The sequence below is a fragment of the Chelonia mydas genome, chromosome 5, assembly GCF_015237465.2.
Source record: "Chelonia mydas isolate rCheMyd1 chromosome 5, rCheMyd1.pri.v2, whole genome shotgun sequence".
Lineage (NCBI taxonomy): Eukaryota > Metazoa > Chordata > Testudines > Cheloniidae > Chelonia > Chelonia mydas.
In genome coordinates this window covers 48,636,367-48,662,499 of record NC_051245.2, presented here as the reverse complement: position 1 = coordinate 48,662,499, position 26,133 = coordinate 48,636,367, and the positions used below count along the sequence as shown (strand labels likewise).

At 37.5% G+C, this 26,133-nt stretch overlaps 1 protein-coding gene across 9 annotated transcripts in view; it reads left to right on the top strand.

Moving 5' to 3' along the window:
* Nucleotides 1-22,670, top strand: part of TNPO1 (transportin 1) — a 164,362-nt gene extending 141,692 nt beyond the window's left edge. For 7 of the 9 annotated variants that reach the window (XM_037903052.2, XM_037903057.2, XM_037903053.2 and 4 more), the window contains 5 exons: nt 307-382; nt 1,245-1,344; nt 4,474-4,548; nt 10,401-10,543; nt 17,320-22,670. In XM_037903052.2, coding sequence (XP_037758980.1) covers nt 307-382; nt 1,245-1,344; nt 4,474-4,548; nt 10,401-10,508 — 359 coding nt within the window. In that variant the 3' untranslated portion in view covers nt 10,509-10,543; nt 17,320-22,670. Of the gene's footprint in view, nt 1-306; nt 383-1,244; nt 1,345-4,473; nt 4,549-10,197; nt 10,369-10,400; nt 10,544-17,319 lie in introns of those variants that run through there. The other 2 variants (XM_037903054.2, XR_006290790.1) reach the window with 2 other exon arrangements.
* The last annotated feature ends 3,463 nt before the right edge of the window (nt 22,671-26,133 follow it).

Sequence of the window (26,133 nt, the reverse complement as noted above, 5' to 3'; positions counted from 1 at the left end):
AGCTCTGTTCAAATAGCCTTTGGAATTTAAATTGTGTTTTTGGTGTTCTCTCATTTACTTAATTCCTTTTTTTTTTCTTTTTTCTTTTAATCCCCAAGAGTATACCATATATGTTGCTGCCCTTTATTTTAGGGGGTGGTAATAAACAGCACTAGTGAAATCTTATGTTTATTATCATACACAGATTCTGTTGGTTTCTGTTTCTGAGTTATTTGTTGTTTTTTCTTTATTTTTTCTCCTTCCCCCTCATTTGCTCATGTCTTGGTTGGCGTTTGGTGGTGTATAACCGTGATTGCGTTACCTTAGCAATAACAATTGGTCGTCTTGGTTACGTTTGTCCTCAAGAGGTGGCCCCCATGCTACAGCAGTTTATAAGACCCTGGTGTGTATTATTCAATCTTTTTTTTTAATTCATTTTTCTTCACTTTCTTTCTTTCTTTCTTTCTTCTCTCTATCTCACTTTTAGATATATTTTCAGTTGGTTACAAAATCACAATCCTTAATCATTGCCAACCATGTGACTAATCTTGTCCTATCAGGTTTGTGAGTTTTTAGTAGCACCGTCATGTACATTTTATGTTGTGGCTAACGACTAATTGATGCATGGGATAAGATTGTCACATGCTTGCTGTGTTAATAAGCCTGATTATGAAAGAGCATTTTAAAATCCATCAGAATGATAATATGATGCATGCAAGTACTGTAAAAGTTAAACTGCATTACATTACTTTAAAAAAATTCAGTCTGAGACTTGAATTGCTGTAAGGAATACATGTTTATAGATTTGTTACATATGGAATAGTTTGCTTGCTTCTGTAAAAGTTAAATAACTGTTCTGTAAGTGGTATCTGATCTACTTCAAACTGTGGCAGTATAGTCTATGTTCTTCTAATAATGATAGCTCTTACCAGTACTGCGGATAAACATTTTAGTGGTATTTAATGGAATACATGTCACTTTTTAGAAATCATAATTGTACATGATACAGCATTAGGTATAAGCAGATTTAAAATTCAGAATTCTTCAAAATGTAGAAGTTTCATTATATCTAACTTCTGAAGTTAAATGCAAATAAACTACACATGAAAAGAAACTCTGAAATCTTTATTTGAAGTGTTTTGAAAACTATTCTAGGAATTTCTCCTCAATGTGACTCTTACTCCATCAAATACTGTCAAACTAGTTAATTAAACTAAATAAAAACTGATTCTGTTGCCTAATAGCCTGGTTTTCCAATTTACTAGGTGTACCTCTCTGCGGAACATAAGGGACAATGAGGAAAAGGATTCTGCTTTCCGTGGGATTTGTACCATGATCACAGTCAACCCTAGTGGAGTAGTCCAAGTAAGATATTTGCACAGGCATTTGATTTTTGTTCTGACATGCTCATCCTAAAATTGAGTAGGAATAACAGTTCAAAAAAAAAAAAAAAAGCTTAATTTGAATGCTGTAAAAGAAGTTAAGTACATATTGGTTCCTTTCTGCAATTGGTAGTAACTTTCAAAGAACAATAGCTGATGTAAAGTGGGGTGTATCCATTGATTTCAAGAGGATTAAACCATTTACATCAGCTGAGGATCTGACTCAGTTTGGCTTTTTTCCTCCTGTGGTTACTATAATTGAAATGGAAATTTTGAAGACACACACAGTTAATTTTAGATATTTTATTGCACTCCTTGCCAAAAAGTAAAAATATGTTGACAAAGTGGTTGTATCATATCACAGCAGTGTTCATGTCAATTAAAAATATAGTATTTTCTTTCTAAATCTCAACATCACACTTCAAAGTGTACAAACCATATCTTAAATTTTCAAAAGATGTAAACTTATTTCACACTGACTCCCTCACACACAATGTTCTTTGTACAATTGGAAAAATAATGAATGTATATGTAACTATTCAAAAATATGTGTTTTATTGTTAGTCTGTACATCCTGAAACTGTATAGTCTTGACAAAAATCATTAGTCTTTCATTCAATCATTCATTTCAGTCTATTGTTAATTTCTTTTGAAAACAGCTTCAAATTCTGAAAAGATAGTTGACAAATGTAATTGTATAATAGTATATGTATGCAAAATATATTTGAAATGTAACTTGTCTAATATGCACTAGTGACTTCAGACTCCAATTAAATGTTAACATAAATTGCATGGTGTCACATCTTTGCATCTCATTCCCTTTAAGAATGATTGATTGTTTGGCATGCTTAATTTTATAATAATGCGTGAGTCTACAGTATTCACTTCAGATCTTCTCTATTTTGTTACGGGCATAAAGAACATAGTAACATGTATCTAATAAATGACTGCCACTATCTACCATATCTTAAAGGTGTACTACAGTGATTGATTGATTCTTTTAACATTTTTGTTTTTACTAAGTTTTGTCATGGTTTTATTATCTCAGCAACTGACATTGCTGATTATGCTATAATTACTACTTCAAATTAAAAATCAATTTTGTTAATGGTTCATTTCTCTTAATTTGCAGTGTTAGAATAGCTTTTGACTACTCTGCAGTTTTTCTTTAATCACACTTCATCCTCGTGTTTCTTTGATTTAGAAGCTGCATAATGTGTGGGTTAGAGTAAAAGACTGAGAGTCAGACCTGGAGTGCAGTCTGATTCTGACAGATCTCTTGTGTACCCTTGTTCAAGTTGCTTAATCTCAATATTTTAGATTCCTCCTTTGAGTTGAGTAGGTGTAGTGGACAGAGTACAGGTGAGGCAGCCAAAGATGCATGATAAACTGCATTTACTACATGAATATCATTATTACTTTTTTGGTAGAACAAATTGAAAAATTTTAGTCAAAGCAACTCCACACCCCTGCAGCTCCCAGCTGTTGGTGGCAGAGGAACTGCGGAGCTGCTCAGCCACTGGACAATGGGGTCCCTGCAGCTCCCAGCCGCTGTGGGGTGGGGGCATGGCAGCAGGGTGCTGAACCCTCCTCCCTCCCCATTTTGTCATGGATGTTTTTAGTAACAGTCAGGGACAGGTCACGGGTTCCGTGATTTTTTTTTTATTGCCCATGACCTGCCTCTGACTTTTTTACTAAAAATATCCACGATAAAATCGTAGCCTTAGTCATAAACCATTTCTGAAAGAGAACCTACTTAACTTTTTTGCTACAGAAGATTTATAAAAAGATCTGTTTTAGTCATTTAGTCATTAAATCTGATAGAAGGTTGGATATACAGTAAATTAAATATAAAAATGTGGAAACTTGAAAACATTGGATGATGTAATTGTAGCCTGTTAGTCATGTGAGCTGGATGGAATCTAAAGTCCAATGAAGTAAAATTTTGGGGATTGAAGGGGAAGGGCACTTGGGAGAATATTGTTACAAGCAGCTGGAAGAAAAAGCTAAGAAAAGGCAAATTTTATTGTTAAACTTTTAAAATGCTAATATTTCACTGTGTCTTTTGTCTATACTCAAAAAGAAAAGGAGTACTTGTGGCACCTTAGAGACTAACCAATTTATTTGAGCATGAGCTTTCGTGAGCTACAGCTCACTTCATCGGATGCAGACTAACACGGCTGTTACTCTGAAACCTTTTATCTATACTGACATTGATTTACCCTGTGTATTATAAATGGAGCTGGTAGTTATCTAATCATATAACTATAGTGATCTGGAATTTGAGGCGTGACATAGAAATTTACTAAGTTGCCTGGCTGTGGATTTTGGCTCCTTCACTTCATTCCACTTTTGCTTTATTTTCTACATAATATTTCCATCGCTCTTGCCCCCATTGTGCTTTCATTAATTGTGATTTTTTGAAGACTCATGTTAACATACAGCTTCAAAAGAGGTGAAAGGGAAAAAATAGAGAAGGAAAGAAAAGGAGTTTTCTTTATTTAACATTTATATAGGAGTCTTCCTATGTTCCTGAAATGTCAGATGTGTATATTTTTAACTTAATATGAAAGGAAGTATGGTTTAATGGTTGGGCAGAGGAATAACCCACCAGAGCCGATGAACCCGGGATGCAGGATTTTTGGGGGAATAGATTATGGATTATGACACTAATGGGTTAGAAAAACTTCATTTGGGCTGTATTGACTTTATCCCAGCTCTCCTGAGAGGAGTACTGCAGCCTTGGGGGGAGCAGGGGGGGATGTGTTTTGAGCAGGGGGAGATGTATTATAGCTGTAAGTTTGCAGTAGTCTCTTTTCTCTGAAAGATTTCCCTGCTCTTTGGTTCTTTCCAGTGCAGTGCATTTAGTTGGGCAAATGTATCTGGGAAAAATTTACCAGTTAGAGGCATTCAATCTTAAGGACTTTCGTACTTCACCTTATACAAATACTAAACTCACTTAAAAGTAAATCTAAAATATAATAGAAACGTGTGGATTGAAGTTGAGATTCCGCCAACACTTACAAATTAAGAAATCAGTGATTTCCTTAATTTATGAATTAAAATGATGCAAATATGGAGTTTCTAACCTATGTAATGTTTAATCTTACAGGACTTTATATTTTTTTGTGATGCTGTTGCATCGTGGATTAGTCCAAAAGATGATCTCCGAGACATGTTCTGTAAGGTAATGTTTCTAATTTAATAGAAAATGTAAAGCCTACCTTTTATGGCTCCTTCACTTCTCTTCTGACTCTCTATACTACTTTCCCTGTTCCCCATACCTTTTTACTTTGGTTTATTGTGTTCATGGAGCAAAAAGAAAATTACCGAGTCCCAATGTGGGAGTCCTAATGTATGAGTTTGGATTTTACATCAAACCTCACCAAAGCAAAAACTTGTGAATAGATTTTTAAAAATATACTGTACACTTGGAAATATTTCAGATTTGCAATTTTAGCAGTGTTGAAAGTTTGTTTACTCAGGGGGCAGAGCAAGCTTTAAAGATGCTTTAAAGGTCATGCCCAATAGAATTTGGCTATGTATGGAAGAACCAATATTTTTATAATACAATAAACTATCAAACTTTTAAACTTCAATTAAAAACCATTTTTAAATACAGAAAATGAGATTTTTGCCTAAAAATATACAACAACTTTTTTTTGTATGGTTAGAGGGAGGGAAAAAAGGTTGCCGGTTTTTGTGTTAACTTTACTTAACCTGACTTAAAATCATCTTGTTTATAGAAGATAATCTTGTCTTTGGTGATGTTGAAAAGTCTTACAAGCATTCTTTAACAATACTTTTTGGCCACTTTAAAAGAGTTTGTCAGCTGCAGTGCAATTGTCCTGTGAAAAGTGGGATTCAGGGATTAACAAATTTGTTTTTGTTTGCATTTAATTTTTCAGCATCAAACAGTTAACTTCTGCATTTCCTGGTAATGCAATCTAAAATGCCTTGAGTTAGTTGCATGTCATGTTAGGGTTAGGTAGAAAAGCCTATTAAATTGTGCTTTTTGTTATTAGGTCTGATTTTTTTTTTTCCTAAGAGACATGAAAATCAAACTTTTGCAGCTTGGAGTGAATCACAAAAGCAGGTGCCTGTTTCTTTAAGTCTATAAAGGATAAAAGAAAAAGGAGTAAGAAAACACTTTATTCTACTGTCTGTGGGTCTGTCAAGGACTGTCTTAAATACTTGTCATTTCTTCAGCTCTCAGCGTCCAATTGCTTTGATTAAAATCTGTCAAGCAGATACCCATGAAACAAGTTTTCTGTTTTTGTTTGTTTTTTTTACTGATTTCCTAAATAGACATAATGCTACTCCCTCAACTCCTTTGCAGTGTTGTGCCCTCCCATCTGTTTTATAATCTCTCTGTTTCTTCACAAAAGTGGATGGCAGTAGTGGCAGCCTTCCTAAAGGAGGGTATAGTTGTCATACTTTACTCGGATGATGGACTAATCTTGGTGTTTTTCCTTCAGACAATGTGGATGTAAATTGAACAGAAACTGGAATTTCAGCCACATGACCAAGTCAAAAAAATTGCTTGTCTTCTACCCAGGACCTGATCTATCTGAGCCCCATTAAGGAACCCAAAGCTCCAGATACACACTCTCACCTACTGTTGCCACTTGAATACTGACAAGAGGAGAATTTCAGCCATAGGGAAAAGTCTGAGCCACATCTTGAGTTGGTTGCCTAGGGCAGTTTCAAGGTCTCTGCCTGGGACAGCTTCTCCTCAGCATGAGGGAAGAGCTTCCTCCATCTGTTCAGCAGGAACTTAACTCACAGCAGCAGTGAGGTCATGTTCTCTTCCCTCAAGCTCTTGGTAGAGAGCCTGATACACTCAAGCCAGATACAACAGGGGTTGGCCCTCTGACACAAAAACATTACTATCTTCCAATGCATCCAGGAATTCCTCTTGGTGCTTGTTCCACTCCATCTATTGCCACCTCTCCAGAAAGTGGGCAATAATGTTCTTAAGTTGGCAGGCCTTCCTATTAGGTACCTCATTCCAGTAGAATAGGTCTTGGCACCATATGAAGACACAACTATTTTCATATGAGATCAAAGTTCTCTTTGCCCAGTCACTTCGGGGTGCTGGTGGGGACTATGAAGAATAGGACTTCTCTGAAGATTCCAATGTCTGATTTCCGCACCCCCCGACCCTATTGTCCTTTGAACCATGCCCTTGATATCAGATGACCTAACTTCCTTTTACTTAAGATTGCTAGGGTTTTTAGAACTCTTCTGAGAGAACATCTCTTTCCTTCCAGGAGTGGGAAGGGAAAGAAAAGATGTTTTCCCTGTATAGAGATCTGAAATAAATAACTAAGGCTTACCCTGAGCATACTAATCCTTCTCAAAGCTATTAATAGACTTTGTGTACCCTATAGAGTCCTTCATGTTAGGAGTTTCAGCTAAGGACTTGAAGAGTTTTGTTGCATCCATTGTTGAGTAGCGAGGAAAGTACCTCCCACCAAAGAAGAAAAAATTCTGTGAAGTTGGAATCTCTCTAAGAGCAGATTCATAGATATCAAGGTCAGAAGGGACCACTATGATCATCTAGTCTGACCTCCTGCACAATGCAGGCCACAGAATCTCACTCACCCACTCCTGTGATAAACCTCTCACCTATGTCTGAGCTATTGAAGTCCTCAAATCATGGTTTAAAGACTTCAAGGAGCAGAGAATCCTCCAGCAAGTGACCCATGCCCTATGCTTCAGAGGAAGGCAAAAAACCTCCAGGGTCTCTTCCAATCTGCCCTGGAGGAAAATTCCTTCCTAACCCTGAATATGGCAATCAGCTGAACCCTGAGCATATGGTCAAGATTCACCAGCCAGATACCCAGGAAAGAATTCTCTGTAGTAACTGAGATCCCACCCCATCTAACATCCCATCACAGGCCATTGGGCCTATTTACCATGAATAGTTAAAGATCAGTTAATTGCCACAATCATATTATCCCACCATACCATCTCCTCCATAAACTTATAGAGTTTAATCTTGAAGCCAGATAGGTCTTTTGCCCCCACTGCTTCCCTTGGAAGGCTATTCCAAAACTTCACTCCTCTGATGGTTAGAAACCTTCGTCTAATTTCAAGTCTAAACTTCCCAATGGCCAGTTTATAACCACTTGTTCTTGTGTCTACATTGCTACTGATCTTAAATAATTCCTCTCCTCTCCCTCTTCAGTATTTATCCCTCTGATATATTTATAGAGAGCAATGATATCTCCCCTCAGCCTTCTTTTGGTTAGGCTAAACAAGCCAAGCTCCTTGAGTCTCCTTTCATAAGACAGGTTTTCCATTCCTCGGATCATCCTAGTAGCCCTTCTCTGTACCTGTTCCAGTTTGAATTCATCCTTCTTAAACATGGGAGACCAGAACTGCACACAGTATTTCAGATGAGGTCTCACCAGTGCCTTGTATAACGGTACTAAAACCTCCTTATCTCTACTGGAAATACCTCGCCTGATGCATCCCAAGACCGCATTAGCTGTTTTCAAGGCCATATCACATTGGCGGCTCATAGTCATCCTGTGATCAACCAATACTCCAAGGTCCTTCTCCTCCTCCGTTACTTCTAATTGATGCGTCCCCCAGTTTATAACTAAACTTGTTATGGTAATCTTGTTATTAATCCCTAAATGTATGGCCTTACACTTCTCACTATTAAATTTCATCCTATTACTATTACTCCAGTTTACAAGGTCATCCAGATCTTCCTGTATGATATCCCGGTCTCTCTCTAAATTGGCAATACCTCCCAGCTTTGTCTCATCCGCAAACTTTATTAGCGCACTCCCACTTTTTGTGTGAGGTCAGTAATAAAAAGATTAAATAAGATTGGTCCCAAAACCGATCCCCGAGGAACTCCACTGGTAACCTCCCTCCAGCCTGACAGTTCACCTTTCAGTATGATCCTCTGTAGTCTCCCTTTTAACCAATTCCTTATCCAGATATGAGCTGGTGATCAAGTGTATCTCAACCATTGTATCTCTGGACCTGCTGCACCAAGACTTTAAGTTCCTGGGTGGCACATCTGGAAAAATGGATCCAGGGGTTCCATGAGCAAGAGTTTGGGATTAATTGGATTTCCTGTACACTTCAGTTATGACCATGTCTTCTGCTTTCCTTACCAAAAATGTAGTAGGACCACAGTTTATCTCACTTGAAGGCAAAAAAGGTCTTTTTCCAAACTAGTTTCAAATCCGCTTCTAAAGATGGGATAAACCCCGGAGCCCTCATGGAGGACAGAGGGAAATCTTCTCATACCAGCCTGGGGAGAAGAATCTGTCACCTTTTGTTTTGATTTAAAATGATTGCAGATAACCATTGAATATTTCCAGTGATGTCCATACGGTACCATCCAGAATTTGCTGATGCCTCTTGGAACATGTCAGAGTCTGAACTATGAAAGCCACGGTGGAGTTAGTTGATTTGTGTCTAGTGACTTGAACCTATACCTACAAGTACCTTCAGCTGAAATTCTTTTTCTGGCAAGCTGGGGTTACGTTAATTATGTTGCTCTAGGGATGTCTCCACTGGGAACTCTGGAGTCTTGTTGCCAATCTTCTAGTTGATTGATCAGTCACCTGTGTAGGAAGGAGGTATGTGGAATAGCTTGCAAAAATTCTATTTCAGAGAGAGAAGCAGTGACTTTTTAGTGTCAATTTCTGGTTTCAGTGAAGGTCCCTTTGGTCTCAGCCTTTACCTAGTTTGAGGCACCCTCTGGTGCTTCTGGACTAGCTGCTCTGCCTGAGGAAGAGTTTCCAAGCCAGGCTTCCTTTATGTCCTCCAGTTTAGTGTCCCTTAGGGCTTGTCTACATGTAAGGCAGCAGAGCTGCACCAGTAGTGCCTAGTGAAGACACTACCTATTATGGGAGAAACCCTTCTGTCTACTCCAGGGGTTAGGTCAGTAAACCACGTCGCTCAGGTGGTTATACTGACATACATTGGTACTGCAGACCAAGACTGAGTTTTTTCTAAACCCTTTTAAGCGTTTTCTAAATCTTTTAAAGCCTTTCCTTCTTATAATTTCTGCAAGGAGGGTTCAGTGAGTCTGTGTTTCTGGTCTTTTGACACTTACATGCTACTAAATCTTTCATGGTGATAGGAAGAGAGTCCTTAAAATTATTTTCTTTCCAAAGTTTCCTTTTGGATTCCCCTTACTTAATATATAACTCATTTTTTCTTTTCTTTTGCAATAGCTGAGTACCTCTGGAATGCTCTAGGCAATAAAGCTCTAAAATTTGACTTTGAAAGAACTAAATATTTTCTGTTTCCCATTTATTTATTATGTTAGAGGAATACCAGCAGAGGCATTTAAAATCCTAACCCTTTTGATTTAAAGCCTCTATTCAGTTGTTATATTTGGATGAAGGGACTTGGTATCCTCTGAATGTTAGGGTCCATTCTGTTCAGATTGTAACCATCTCCTGGGGATAGAAATTAGAGGTCTCAATGAGATGCAAATCCCCAATTTGGGTCTTTCTTTGTTCTTACTCCAGGAATTGCCAGATAGGCATTTAAACCTTGTCAAACACTAGGTTGGGTTGTAGTTCTAGTTTGCTTCCTTTAAAAATGGATTAAGGAAATAAAGTATGAAGTATATTGGTTGGCAGAATTTAAAATTTGTATTTTAAAATTTAAAATTTAAAATTTGTATTTTAGAACACTTGTCTAGAATGACCCTCACTAATTGTAATATTTTTTTAGATTAACCCCTTTTTAGGTATAGCAAATGTTTCACTAATTACACTTCATAAAAAGTGCTGCTTAGTTCAGTTTTTCATTTAGAACTAAGAGTGATCACTAAAATTCCTTTATTTCTCAGCGCTATGGAAGTTTCATCTGGAGAATTTGAGTGAGATAAGCTGAGGCCAACACTTCCTGGCACAAAACTCTTAGCAAAGTTTGGTGCTGTTTTCTGCATGATATGTAATTGATGAGCAACTGACTGCAAGTGTTCCAGACTCTTACACTGGAGATTCAGAATACTCAGAGGTAAAAATGTAATTTTTTTTAACCTCCCTGCAGATCCTTCATGGATTTAAAAATCAAGTTGGGGATGAAAATTGGAGGCGTTTCTCTGACCAGTTTCCTCTTCCCTTAAAAGAGCGCCTTGCAGCTTACTATGGAGTTTAACCTCATGTATTCAAACTGCAGTCCCATAATTAGGGGTAAGTACAAAAATAAATTCAAGTTTTATGAAGTTAACTTGTAAGTCCATTTTGCATTACAAGAAGTGTGTTTTTTAAACAGTCACTGTATAGGCTATATTTGTTCCTATTCATTTGGCTCTTGCACCATCCTTCTTTTAATGCATGCTATAATACTGTACATGATTATTATACGTGGCACCTGTAGTAAAAGGTCACACACAGTTGCTTTGAAATTTTTTAGTTTTACTTTTTGATGAAATTTATTATGCTTGCTTTCATTTGGGGCAAAATGTTCTTTTCCTTAAGCCCTTATCAAAAAGCTGTTTTTAAGCATGGGATCAGTGGCGGGGGAGAAATGTTTTCAACCATTTTTTTGAACAAGAGAAGCTGACGGAAACTTGAAATATGACAGTTATATTTATGACCTGGAGACAATGTGCTCTTCTTTTTTGATAATTGGATTGTGTTTGGCAGGATTATGAGTGTTTTTAAAAGAATTTCACAATGTTCCAATGGGATGGCAGCACAGAATTCATATGGTCCGCATATTTCTGTGCGCAGCGCATCTGTTCCAGTGTGCCTGGAGTAGCTTCAGAGAGGCAAATCACTGCAGGGGGAAAGGGGCTGGGCGTGCATGCCTGCAGAGGAGACATTCGATCACCATCGGGGCAGGGTTGGCCAACAAGCAAGAGAGACTCTGTGTCCCTCTCGTTTGCTTCTGCGGCTCACCAGGCATGCAGGGGGGTAGGTCTTTTTATAATGCACAAGGGAGGCACTGTCCCTGAGTCAGAAATGTAGGAGCCTGCCTGCTAATTAATTGATATCATTCTCTGAGGCAGAAACTTTGCCTGCCTGCCTAGTAATATGTCCATAACTTCTTGAGAATCGAAAAAACACTTAGTTAAATATTAGTATCATGTTACTGAAAATTATTTGCTTTTAAATTAAAGAAAATAGCTTTTGAAACCCCCCTCTTCCCCACATTTTGTTAATGTTGCTGTTGATGGTTAATTGAGCTCATTCCCTGAGGCAGAAATGTAGCAGCCTGCCTGCATAGTGACATTGTTAATGTTCCTATAGTTAGTTAACTGTTCCCATTCTCAGTTAATTCCCCCAGGAACATAAAACCTGTAAATGTTTTAAGGCCCCTACATTGCCAGAGTGATGTAAAGCCTTATAAATGACAGTAAGGGAATTAGCTAGGAAGATCTATGTGCTTTTCTCACTTTTCTTCCTGTGCCAAAGTGGCACCATGGGCTTAGATTACAGCTCAGGATTTATTTTACTTACCTATTTAAAAAAAAAAAAAAAAAGACGGAGGGCAAATAAAACATTTACTAAGCAGTCAATAAAATGTCAGGACAATCAAACCAAGCATTTCACAAAGTACCTGGCCAGGTCCAGGACAATGATTAGCAAAACTATATGACTTTCATGTGTGAAAGTCTGAGCAATTTAAAATGATATTCTACTCTCCCGCCTCCCCCCATTTGGTGTTCTGTAATGTAATTTAAATGAAAATCCAGGGTTATAACTAGAATGCAGGGTATTAGTTACCAAGTGTTTTGTAATTTAACCTTCATGTGTTTAGGAAATGCTGAAGTTGTTGTGACTTTTTTCAATATTGTAGTTTAAATAATTTACCAAAACAATTGAAACTGGTGTGATTATATTGCATTATTTTGACAAAATTTGCATAATTTTGCAGATTTTTAATTTTTTTTGGTGCAGAATCCCCCCGGGGTAGACTGCATATGCCTGTGTGTATGAATAGATAATTTACCAGGATTGATCTGGGAGTGCGTGTGTGTGTGTGTGTGTGTGCATAATAAAGGGGAGTTTCAGCTTTAATAGATGAGTGTAGAACAAGGTCTGCTAGAGGGCCATATTTTTTGAGTTTAATGTAGGCACCCTGCACACACCCACATCATAGAAAATTTGAAATCTTACTTTATGTACATTTAGATGAGAGATGATGTGGAGCCATAAGCCTCTAAGACAGGGGTTCTCAAACTGGGGGTTGGGACCCCTCAAGGGGTTGCGAGGTTATTACATGGGGGGTTACAAGCTATAAGCCTCCACCCTAAACCCTGCTTTGCCTCCAGCATTTATAATCGTGTTTTTAATTTATAAGGGAGGGGTTCACACTCAGGGGCTTGCTATCTGAAAGGGGTCACCAGTACAAAAGTTTGAGAACCACTGCTCTAAGCGAGGTGAAACAACAGTACCCAAAATGTCATTTTTTGCACAGTTCCAGAGACACTGCAGCTAGACTGACTACACTTTTTACTGTTTAAGTTAATTTCAGCATCTTAAAGTGGTGTTTATTGATCAGAGGTTCCAAATGACCATGCATTAAAAGATTTGTATTGATTTTTGCATGGGCAAGTATTTTTTTTTTCCCCCCCAGAAATGAAGCTATTTAGCATGTGGCAAAAATGACAAATATCATTTTCCAAAATACGAACATGAAATATTTTCACATTGCATATTCTTAATTATCAAAGTATGTCAAAGTGATTGAAAATATAGAAAAATATTACAATTTAAAATTGCTGACCAAATCAGTCTGTCACTGAAGGTTGCACAGTGGTAACAGTGGATTGAGTGCCAACTGGGTCCTTAAAACACGTCATTAAATAGTCTGATGATGCTGTAACTTAGTATGTGTAGAGCCCTGCGTAGGTACAAATGTATAGCTGTGGCTATAAATCGGTATCCGTGGAACCGCAGGGCTCTTCCTGGAACCGCAGTGGCAAAAGGTCCAAAAACGTTGGACCGCTGCTCCTCCAGTGCGGCTGAAATGCCCCCCAGCCCCACCCACTGCCCGTCCCTTCCATGCAGCTGTCTGGGGGCATGCGCGCTGCTTGAAAACAAGAGTGTGACCAGGGGCAGCTGCTGGTGAGTTTGGTGCCCGCCCCACTTGACAGGGCTGGGTCGGTGCTGCCAGTACAGGGCGCTGGCTCCAGGGGTGGCAGCGGCATGTTCTGCTCCTTTTGCTGCTGCGGTTCCTGGGGGAGCCCTGCAGTTCCATGGATATCCGAATCCGCGGGTATATATTTGTATTCGCACAAGGCTCTAAGTATATGCTCCACAACTGGAAGAATTTCAGAGATGGAGGTATGCCCAGTCTCCTACATTCAAGTTCTGTAATCAGTTTCTCCAGGTTATGCAGATACTACTGCCAAATGCAGAGCGAGGAGGTGACTGGAAGCTTCACTGACACTGTGTGCCAAGTTTCCATACTACTTTACTGCAAATAGGTTCAGCTATGCCAGCAGTGTTCCCTCTAATTTTTGACAGGCCGTGTGCGCAAAAAATTTCTTCCGTGCAAACTTTTGTGCGCACGGTGTTTCGCTGTGTGCGCGGGGTTTAGGATCTGTGTGCACACGCACACAGCTTAGAGGGAACAGTGTATGCCGGGTAGATACTGGTCAACGTTCTTGACATGTTAAATCTCCCTGAAGAAGTACCCAGTGCCTTTGAATCTGGGGAATTTGCTGTTCATCAGATTCCGGGTTCTTTCAGTGGAATTTGGAGTGACCTGGAAAGAGAAAACTGTCAACAAGGACTCAAAGGGAAGCAGTGGATCGTAGGACTGACAAGAAAAAAGCCAGCACTTGTCAGGTGGATCCTCACAAGACATGCCCTGAGTGGTTATGTAAAAACTATGAAAGAAGTGGCCTAACAAGAAGAAGTGAAGATGAAGTCCACAAACAAGTCCTTGCTGCTAAACTGAAGGGGAATGAAAAGCATGTTACAGCTCTTACCAACCATGTCATCAACAACAAACAACCCACTGGACCCTGAATTACATCCAGGTGTGCTTATTATTATATCTACTGAATTGCATGTTACATCAGATGTACAAGAGTCTTTATTGAAAGGAGCACATGTTGGTGAAGAACAAATGGAGAGATTTGTAAGAGGTGCACTTGATTCTGATGGGACACATAGCTTCTTTAGCCCAGTCAAGAAGTCTGGCATTAAAACATTTGCTGACATGGCCAGGAAGACCAGATTTAAGTCTGGCAAGGGAAGGACAATCACAGTAGCTGTCACTCCAGAAATTGTTTTCTGCAGAGCCCTGAGCTTAGCACGATACAGAGATGTCAGTGGCACTTGTTCTTAGACCTGTGCCTGAGTCCATCTTCTCTGTTGATGGAACAATGAGAAGAACAGACCAACCTGAGTTAAGAGCATGCAACAAAGAAACCACTGTGTATCTCAGACATCATACAAATGATGGCTGGAGACAAATTCCAAACATTTGATGAATTGGCTGAGTACTTGAAGCAGATCTTAAAAGGATTTGACAAAGCTAATTCTGTAATCGAAGTCTTTTGACATGTATGACAACAGTAACTCTGTACAAACTGCAGAAAAAGCGCCAGACAGGATCTATGAGGGGATGTCCTGTGCCTCCATGGAAAAAAGTTTCTAAATGTAACATCCAACAAGCAGGCACTTGTTAAATTTTTCTGTGAGTATATGGTTCAAAGTCCACTTAAGTGTGGGAGCACACCCAGCACAAAAGCTCCTTCTTGCTGGAGTCTTTTTCAGTGAAGTAGCAAAATCCATCATCAACAGAGGTGCTGAAGTTCAAGAAATGTACAGCATTGAAGAGGAAGTGGACGCAAGGATGCTTCTGCATGCTATATGTGCCAGTATGGCTTTTGGGTCTTTGTGTCAAAGGTAACATAGTGATTAGGTCACCAGATACAGATGTTTTGGCCCTTGCTGTTCACTGCTTTCCAAAATTGGAAAACCCAGGTAATGTAGATTGAAACAGGCACCATTACCAGCACAACTGACAAGTATTGCTTCATACCTGTGTGTATTTGTGACACACTCATTTCTGACTTCTGTAACATCATGCATGCACAGCAGGAAGTAACAGGAGGTGACTCTGTTCCATCCCTATTTTGTATTGGGGCAGAAAAATCTGTTTAATATTGTCAAAACAAAGGGAGCTTCAGAGCTCTTGACAAACTGGGGAAGTGTGGTGCAATTTCTGCACCAAGGAAGCTGTAGCAGTGCTGGATGATGAGAGCGAGAGAGAAAAGGAAACTCACAGAAACCTGAATTAGTTGTGCCTCAATCTAGTCATCAAAAGTCCCTGTCTAACTTCCCACCATGTGAGGACAGTTTTGAAGAGCCTGTCAAAAAAGAAGCTTAGCAAACAGAATTGAAGGTCTTTTCACATAGATAAATCAGATGTTGGGCCATCATTATGGCATGCATGGAAAAATGTGGATGATGAACTGCTTCCTGTATTCTTCAATGGCCCAATGGTAACTGAGCTTCTATAAGACCTTATTTGTGCCTGTACTTGTAGGGGTCACTGCACAATCAAATATCTGTAGTCAGAACAAGCTTCCTGAACAGAACTGTGTTCATGCCAAGGGAATGAAGACTATGGTAACCCACGTTCACTTGACAGAAATCATGATGAACAAGATCATGTTGACTAGAAGTGACACCGGTGCTATTACATTTCAGTGATACCTGTACAAATTTATTACCAAATTTTGTTTTACCCTTTAGATTTTTGTGATGCTTTGGGATCAGAAAGAAATCCAATTTTATGTCTTCAAATAATACATAGTCATTACAGTAACAGAAACAAATGCAGATATTTCCAAGTGTTCATTTTAATGTGTTGGTGTCATTGTTTCTATGGTAACGATGCCACTTGACAGCTCCACATCATCCTTTATCTTAAAGTAAACATAATAAGCTTTCAAGTGGTGTGTGTAGAGAGCGTGCATGGGGGGGAAATGGTAAAACATATATGATGGGGCAAAATTAAGATTGCGTAGTCAACCTTAACATTTCATGATAAAGTGATGAAACTCAGTATTCTTTTAATGTGACTAATTTTTGTGTGGAATGAAAGTAGAAATCAGTTCTTCTAACAACGCTATTTAAATGGTCCTGCAAATTTTGGTCCTCCAACCTAAGAGTGTAAAGTGAGTGGAGCTACTATAAGGAATCTTTTTATTCGTGGACTCAAACCATCAGTATGTTCCTGGACAGTCAGAAGCAAATCTATTTCAGGCTGTTTCAATTTGAAAAGTGGTTTAAAAAATCATTAAGAGGTTCAGTATTTGTCATCTAAATGACTCCTTTGAAAATCTGATCAGTTTACAAGTGAAAATATTTTTTTGTAACTACCAGATGTGGTGCACTCCAAGAAGTAGTTTGAGAAATAGAATTGATTCCCAATTCCAATTGAGTGGACAGTATCAAAGTATATTAAATATAGTTTCATACTTGGTTGAATTTTGTTATGGAATATTTAAATCTCAGTTAACTTGTGGGAAAACTGTATGTTGTAGTATTAATTCGTTATTCCTGCATTGTGATTTTGGAAAACTGTTTTATCCACGTTAAATGTGAAGTGAGTTCTATGTTGACATAAGTTTAATGGGTTTGTTTAGTTAAAGTAGGATTTGTTACATATTTGATAAGTTTTTAGTTTTTTATTCTGAAAATATCAGTGCTGGTGAAAATTGTTCAAAATTAAGCTTGCCACATGAGTGGAGTTGTTAGTGTATTTAAGGCAGGAAGATTTGTTGTTTTCCTGACTTAAAACAAAAGGTATAAAAATGAGAAGAGATTGATACTGTTTTATTTTAAAGGCTGTTAGAGAATCTGAATGCTGTATCTATTTTAACAAAAAACAGTGTAAGTTGTTTACCACAAAAATGTTTATTTTTGACCCTGCGTAGCTTAGTAAATTTAAACCTGTTTCTAAACACTTAATTGTGCTATTTTTCTTTTCTTTACAGGTCCTTCAGTCTAGGAGACTATGAGGGAGCCTCTGCACCCAGGGAAAATGTTACCCTTTACTGGGGGGAAGGGTAAACCAGTAGGGAATACAGTACAATCCCAAGCCTACTGGGAGGGGCGGGAGGGAGGTGTTGCCGTCACTGTATTAAGTCGATGTTGGGAAACGTTTTAACATCTGGAGCCTTTGTGGGTGGAAATCTGTCTCCTATTACAACTCTGCACTGGATGTGAAGAAGCAAAAAAGAGAATCTATTCACAAAACAGCACAGTCTGGAATATTATGGGGAATTGTACCAAAACAAGAACCATATAATTGAACCATAGGGATACGTAAAGAGGAAAACTATTCTGCGCACAATAAAGGAAACCTAAGAATGGGGGTGGGGGTTTACAAAAAGCCTTTGACTGTTTAAGTAAGGGTTTTCTCATTATTTCATCCTGCTTGATGGGATTCCTAGGTATTTGCATGTTAATGAAGAACTACACAAATGAAGTTAGTACAGTTAAAATGCAGCTTGCTACCTGTATTAGGAACTGGCACCTGCAGTGTACAATATAGAAACCCCATAATAAAGGTTTAACTTTAACAAAATGAAGCAACTTGCAAGATGCCAAATGAGTCACTCCTTTCATTTTTTGGGTGGGGGGAGGGGCATTTCAAAGGAAAGATTGACATCTTAATTTTACATTAAAAACTTTAGTGGATATGATTTGATGGTTGTACTTCATTAGATTTAATTTCAAGAGTAAGGCATTATTCTTAACATGCAGTTTAAGGTTCAGGCATGCATTCTGGCTCCTAGTGATCAGAAGTAATTTAAATTAGTGGGAAAGTAGCATGCTTGCATCACATAGAGTGAGATTGGTATACTTTTACTTATGTTGCGCCAGTTTTGTGTTGCAGTTTACCAATTTAATATAGCCCTGCATTTAAAAATCCTTTTTTAAAGATTCTGTGGATTTTTATTTTTATTAAGAATATAGATATAAAGTACTGTAGTTTACAATTAGGCCTTGAAATATCTTTTTAGGATCTGTTAAGAATAAGATTGATATTGTATTGTGTGTAACCGGCACAATGTGGAAAGCTGATATAGCTGTGCAAAATATTTGCCTCTGTGCTGTCAGTGTGATGTGCTTTCTGCATGGTTATATACTACTAGTGATTTTATCAGAACTTCTAAAAATGAGTTACATGGTAAGACCTGTTAAAGGCTGCATAAATGTTAGTTGGCACGTAAAGACAATTGTAGAAGTTGATGACATGATTGCTATATTTCATTGTTTATTCCCACTCAACATATTATCTTCTATGCTTTCTTTTTTGTTCAAAGCATGATCTTTGAGATGTTTAAGTTAATGGATGTAATGCAGGGTATCTACACTGTATCGGCGCATGTTGGTGGCCCTTTGTGTCGTAGTTAAGTGCACAAGGGTGCAAGTTAAAAGCTACAGAGTGAAAGTTGGTTTGGATCCTCTTCATTTCATTTGTTTGGCTTTTCTGTTGTTTTTCTCTACTTACGTGTATTCCTGTGAATAAATCCTTGTTAAGTTAACCCTTTACTTTTCCTTCCATGTGTATTTTCTTATGTACTGTGAATGTGAAAACCTAACTGGTACACTTGATCTTGTGTCCATCTGAAAGTGCAAGTCTTTATTAATTTAGATTACCTAAAGAGTGTATCCCATGATGATAAAGGAAAATGGAGAGATTTTAACTCTGCTGGTCAGAGGTGAAGCCACACCTTTCCATTTTTCAAGTGCTGCGTAATTAATCTATAAAACAAAATTAAGCCATAACAGCCTTTTTATAGTTTTAGTTTCTTACCGTTGCATTACAGAATGAATACTGGATAACAGGTTTTGTAAGAACTTAATCTTCTTTGCATGGTTCTATTCTTTAAGAATGTTTGAATAATGTAGCCATTGCACTGAAGTTTGAGTTGTGTGATAAATGCTGTTTAAAGAAGTTTTTTTTAATGCATGGTAGCATGAACAAGTTTTACACATTCCTTTTTTGGCTTTTCAAAATGATAATAGATTATCTTGCTTGAAGATAGTTTTGACATATACTGACTAAATTCAGTAATGCTAGTACATGATACTTACTCATGTCGTTTAATCAGAACTGCATGTGGTGATTTGCTTTCAAATTCAGTTGCTTTGTTAGAAACTACAAATCTTCCTTCTTGGCTAATAATTCTAGAGTGGGTAATAGGTTTCTTTGACTAAAAATATGTCCGACGTATTACTATTAAAATGTAGTGAGGTAGGCTCTTGTCCTAGACCCAAATGTATTTTAATTTCTTGTATAGGTTAAACATTTGGCAAGTTTCAGGAAAAAACTACAGCTTTTCCAGATTAAAATTTTGTATATAATATAAAACCTACTTTATAGTGCAGTGTTGTTTGGACTTTATTTAAATTCAGCTCTAACAATTGCAGCAACCCCATTAACTGGAGGAAAAATCAGTCAGATTAGCCCATCATATCCACTTTTATGTGTGTATTTTAAATCTGTATCTATAAACGTGTGACTGTTTACAGATGTGAACTGATTTGGTATAGCAGTAAGGAATATAATCAAAACAATGCAAAATTAAACAATACTGCCATAATCATAGTACTTTAATAGGTCCTCTGGTATATTTTAAAGCAAATTAAACCATATTCCTAATGCATAATAGTACAGGCATTTGCAGAAGACATTTTAGGTTATAACTTGAGGTAAGAAAAGTTGATTCAGCATTAACCGTTGTAATTCAAATTGTTGCATCATGGGATATATATATATATATATATATATATATATATATATATATATATAAAGCATCTTAATTCTTGTGGTGTAGTTTTTGACAGTTTTTGAATGTTGACTGAATGTTTATACCAGTAGAATTGTATGTTTGTCTTTGTTACATTCCAGTGTTTCTGCCTCTTGGCATGCTAAAAGCACGGCTTACTTCATCTGCTCCTTACGCACTGAATAAAGTGCTGTTAGTGTGCTAAACTACAGAAATAGCCGCTGCTAAGTGATAATGTAGATTTTCTACTTGAATATTTTGTTGTAGGAACCTCAGGAGGTCAGTGTTTACTGTTTTTTATATGCCTTGTTTTTCCTGTTTGAGTTTCCCTTTTTGAAGGATTCTAACAGTGAACAAAAGCTGCTGATCAACCTAAGTTGGTATCAGAAAGTGTATTTAAAATTTTAAATGCACCTTTTTGGCAGTTCTAAATTGCAGTTAAATTAGTCTTAAAATAAAGTTCAGTACGACAGTTTTTCATTTATACATTCAGAAAACAAGTTGTCTTTTTTCATTTAAAAAAAAATTATAGACTACTTCATGACTTCAGGCAATGTAAGCAAAAATGATCAATTTTGTAAATTTTTTGAAGCTTGATTTTCTAAATCAGTTTGTACATAATTAAAATTGTAATAAGCTAATTCTTATGTTTCAGTTTATTGCTACTTACTAGAGGTTGTACCCAAGAGATCACTTTTAAAAGAATGGATTTAAAATTTATAGCCATTATGATTTTTAAAATTTAAGTAGCATAAATTTTGTACTAAACAATCTTGACACGCACTGTGATTTTTTTTAAGACTTTCTTTAGCATTGATCTGAATTACTTAAGCTGCATATATGTATAATATAATCAAATATATATTCTAAAATTTTAAGTGGCTTTCCTCAACTGAAACTCATTGCTACGCCAACATGAAATATTCAGATACTAGTTTTATCTCAGGTGAATACTCTTGTACCCTTTTTGTTCACAACATATGTATAAAACACGTCTTAATTATACCAGTTTATGTATTTCATATATGTATTTTCATATATGTCTTAAACTCTTACAATCTAAATTAACCTGCTATGGGACAAAAATGATTTTGCTTCACATCAGTCACCTATTTTATTCATATTGAATGTATTAACAGATAAAGGTGCAAAACAATCTTTCCTGGAGAAGACTGCATCCATGCATAACAGCAACTAAAATACTTCATAAATAGTGCTTTAAAGCATTGCATAGGAAGTTTTTTGTTTCAAATATTATAAAAAAAAAAAAAGTTATAACTTGGCATTAACTGCTTCTCAATTTATTTTTTTTTTTGTAAGGTGATGGACCTTTAAAATACTGTGGAAGGTCTACAGACTATTACTTTTTTTTACTGTAGCTTTAGGTAAAGATTCAGATCTATAATGAAACTGCTGCTGTAAACCACTTAACACACAGTAATGTAAACACTGTCGTTTGCATACAGCAGTTTGCTTACATATTCATTACATATTATTGGCAATACCTAATCTTGGGTACAAGTTTGATACACTAGTTGTAGGTTTCATATGTATATTCTTCAGTATGACTTACATCTGTCAGGTTACGAGACCTCTTCCTCCAGTACAAAAACGCTATCTATAGATGGTTCTTGCTTTTTGCACTTATTGTTGGAGCTAAATCAGTTTTAGGTTATTCTAAATGAAAACTGTAATGAGTACATTGTGGCTTGCCTTTCCAATGTGTATTGTGCTAAAATAATAAAGATACTTATAAATCTGAATGTATTCATGCGAGGGGAAGTTAAAATGGATGTATGATAAGGTTAATTCCCATGCTTTGTTGGACAGTGTACTTTTAAACAAATCTACTTTCCAAACAAGTTCAAAGCTTACAGCGTAGTATCTCTTTTCTGTAAGTTGATACTGTTGAGGTACTTTATCCTTAAATCTCTTTCTACAGATGAGTAACAAAACTGGGAAAGCCTGGGTGACTTTTGTGGGAGCAATGTTTGGACCACACTGTGTAATCAGGTTTATTTGGTTGTAGAAATTTTCTATGTTAATAGTACCTTATCTTACAAGGAAAAGGAGGTGGATATGTTGTAAATGACCTAACTTAATACCTAAACAGTTATAAAACTGTTACGATTGGATGCAGTGAATAAAATAGTTTAGAATTAGCAAAATGACTGGATCTTTCTGCTGACAACTTAGGTTGTATGAGTTTTGCTTGAAAGCTTTAAATCTCACGTTTCCTGTACCTGCCACGTTAGAATGTTTCCTTCAAACATATCCTCCTGCAACTTCTCAAGCTGTACTAAATTGAGTGATATTTCTTGAAGTCTGCCTCTGTGCTAATAGAACTTCATTTTAAATAGAATATGGTTTTAATTTTTGATAAGCTGCTGAATTTTAAAGAGTTTTTGGGGCCACCAAATATTTTGGATCATGCAGAGAATATATATTGTACTGTAGTAATTTTGTATTTACATTTGTATGATGTGACATAATAGATGTGAATGTTAATCACTGCTTGACTATGTTAATAAAGTTGTTTAAATATAGATGTTGCACTCTGATTTTTAATGGAAGATAAATTCATGTCCAGACATATTTTTTTGTACTGTGCGCTCTTGTGGTTCAGCTCTGTTCTGAAGGCTGTAAATTCTGTCAGTGTTGAAATGAACAGGACTTTCTCTTTATTTGAAAGAAAATGGTCTCTGGCTCAACTAACACCTGTAGTCCAATTAACTTTGTTCTAGATGCCTCACACTCTATTGATATTTTGTAAATGTATTTGTACAAGCAAAAGGTTATACCTAAATTGAAATAAACCTGTATTTGGTGATGCAGGTAACTTTTGCCACCTGGGACACTGCATTCAGTATGTTTTAAACAGCATAACTTAAAAACATTTAATGTGCCAAAATGAAGTTTCATTTACCACACAACACTGATAAATCTGAATAGAAATAAGGTTATGAAAGGCACAAAACTTCTATGTTTTAATCTGTCTTTAATAAAAAGTAGAACTGCCATAGTCTTATGATTTAGGATCAGATCTTCAAGTGGTGTAAATCTGCATAGCTTCACTGACTTTAGTGGAGCTATGCCAATTTATACCAGCTGAGAATCTGTTTCTTAGTTTTCTACACAACCTACTGCTGCAAAATCCTGTGATGTGAAAGTGTAAAACTGACAAATGTGGACAAAATCCATGTACTTTACAGATGTTAATTTGACTATCCAGGATTCAAAATTGACCTAAATTGGTCAAAAGAAGTTAACATATTATGTACATAGTTTCCCTCTAGAGTAGTCAGACTTTTGCTAAAACACTTTTCAGTATATTTTGCTGAATAGATAATTACTTGCACGGGACTGTAAATCATTTTTATTTTATATACACCGTTTATACTTTGGAATGGCAGTGTGTCCAGTCTATTTACTCACTTCCCATTTAACACTGAAGAAGAATCCTATTAGATGGATGAGTCTGACTTGTTTCAAATTTAGAACAAATACAATGTACAAAATGTGAAAACAATATTTTTACTGGCAGCAATACTGAAAACCTGCATTAAAAAATGAGTTATACTTTGCATCTTCACTCTACCCTACTTTAGTTCTGTTGGACAGGTGATGCCAATCAGAGTTGCAGAGTTAGAGGTTTAGGCTTCTATACAATCTGATGGATTTGCATTCTGTTTCTGCTCTATTACACAGTTGTAACTTGTTTTTAATATTAATTGATATGAGGCTTAATCACTTACCTATAGCACATTAGCACAGTTACTGACTTTTAAAATGAATGTGTTTTGGAGATAGCTATTTCAGAAGTGAGCTTTTCAGAACTGGTAGCATTTGCAGAAAATAGATAGGCTTTTTTGGATACTTTTCGGAGAAAACTGACAATACTTGGCTAATCAGCATATGAGGAGTTCTTATTCCCTTCAAATCAACCCTCTCTTTTAGTTGTAGAGAGACCCACCATAAGATGAATGACTTCAGAGGTTTCATATCGTTCACTGAAAATACGCATAGATAATCTTGTTCTAGGTTTTATCTCTCCATGTGCATTTATAAGACACCCATCACTTTGGGTTTCTAGGTGCCAGCTGCCTGTTACCTGCTTCCCCCTTGGAATGAATCAGTAAGAACCCAAACATTATTTTCAAGTTGGTCTGTTTCATCTCTTTGTGACTCAAGGAGTCCTGTTACACAAGCTTTGTTTTCTAATCTGGTTTAAGATTCTTCTGTTAGAAGAAGCTAAGATACTTTACCCTTTTCTCAGAGAAAACTGGGGGCGGGGGGAAGACTCCAATACTGGTTTCCAGCGCTTAAAGCTAAGAAAGAGTCTTTGTTCCTTTCTTCCCTCTCTTAATAGGCCTCTTTCAGCCTCTCTTAACAGGCTGTATAGTGACTTGCTCCTCAGTACAGTAACTCCTCACTTAACGTAGTTATGTTCCTGAAAAATACAATGTTAAGTGAAATGATGTTAAACGAATCTCATTTTTCCATAAGATTTAATGTAAATGCAGGGGATTAAGTTCCAAGGAAATTTTTTTGGGGGCAGACAAAAGGCATTATGTACTGTACTGTGGTTGGGAAGTGCCCCTGGCTTACATCACACAGGCACAGCCCGCTGCAGGCAAGGACGCTAGGAAGCACCTTCGCAGCAGCAGTGGCAGCTTACCCAGAGAAGAACAGGCACTGACTTTGCTGGGGGATGCTCCAGGCCCACCTCTTCCCCGCTTCCCCACTCTTCCCCCTCCCTCCCAGCGCTTCTGTGCTGCCAAACAGCTGTTTGGCAGCGCTTAGGGCTTTCTGGGAGGGAGGGGGAGGAGTGGAGACGCAGCACTTCCCCGCTCCTCCCCCTCCCTCCCAGAAAGTCCTAAGTGCTGCCAAACAGCTGTTTGGTGATGGGGGAAGCGCAGGGAGGGAGTGGGAGGAGGCGGAGAAGGGGAACTTGTGCAATGCTCCCTTGTAAAGTTGCTACTCTTCCACAAAATCTTACATGCAGTGTACAGAGGAGATAGCCAAACGACGTTACAAGGCAGCATTGCACAACTTTAAATGAGCATGTTCTCTAATTGAGCAGAAACGTAACTTTGAAACAATGTTAAGCGGGAGGACGTTAAGTGAGGAGTTACTGTACTAAAATGCAGGATGCCCAAGAGGTCATATAGGATCAGAAAAAAGCAAGAACTCTCTCTGGGCAATAGACTTAATGAGAGGAGAGATGGTCCAGTGGTTAGAACACTGGCTTAGGAATTGGGAGAGGAGACTTGGATTAAATTCCCTGCTCTACCACTTATTTCTGTGTGACCACCCGCAAGTCATTTAATTTCTCTGTGCTAGTTCCCCATCTGTAAACAAGCGGATAATACTTCCCTATCTAACAGGGTGTTGTGGGGATAAATACATTAGAGATTGTGAAGTGCTTTGAGAGCTGATGAAAATGCTACGAAACAGCTAGGTATTATTAGGTATTAATCTGAAATGCGGATCTCTAAAATATGTCTGTTTTCTCTCCTTGCCAATATTAGGAGAATGTTAAATAATGAAGAGGACAGGACAATTGATACAGAATGATCTGGATTGCATGGTAAACTGGGCGTGAGCACAGAGTAGTATGCATTTTAATATGGCCAAATGTAAAGTTATACGTCTAGGAACAAAGAATGTAGGCCACAGTCTCTCTCTCTCTCTGTGAAAGTATCTTGGGGAGCAAAAAGCAAAGGAGTACTTGTGGCACCTTAGAGACTAACCAATTTATTTGAGCATAAGCTTTCGTGAACTACAGCTCACTTCATCGGATGCATACTGTGGAAAGTGTAGAAGATCTTATTATATACACATAAAGCATGAAAAAATACCTCCTCCCACCCCACTCTCCTGCTGGTAATAGCTTATCTAAAGTGATCACTCTCCTTACAATGTGTATGATAATCAAGGTGGGCCATTTCCAACACGAATCCAGGTTTTCTCACCCCGCTCCCCACACACAAACTCACTCTCCTGCTG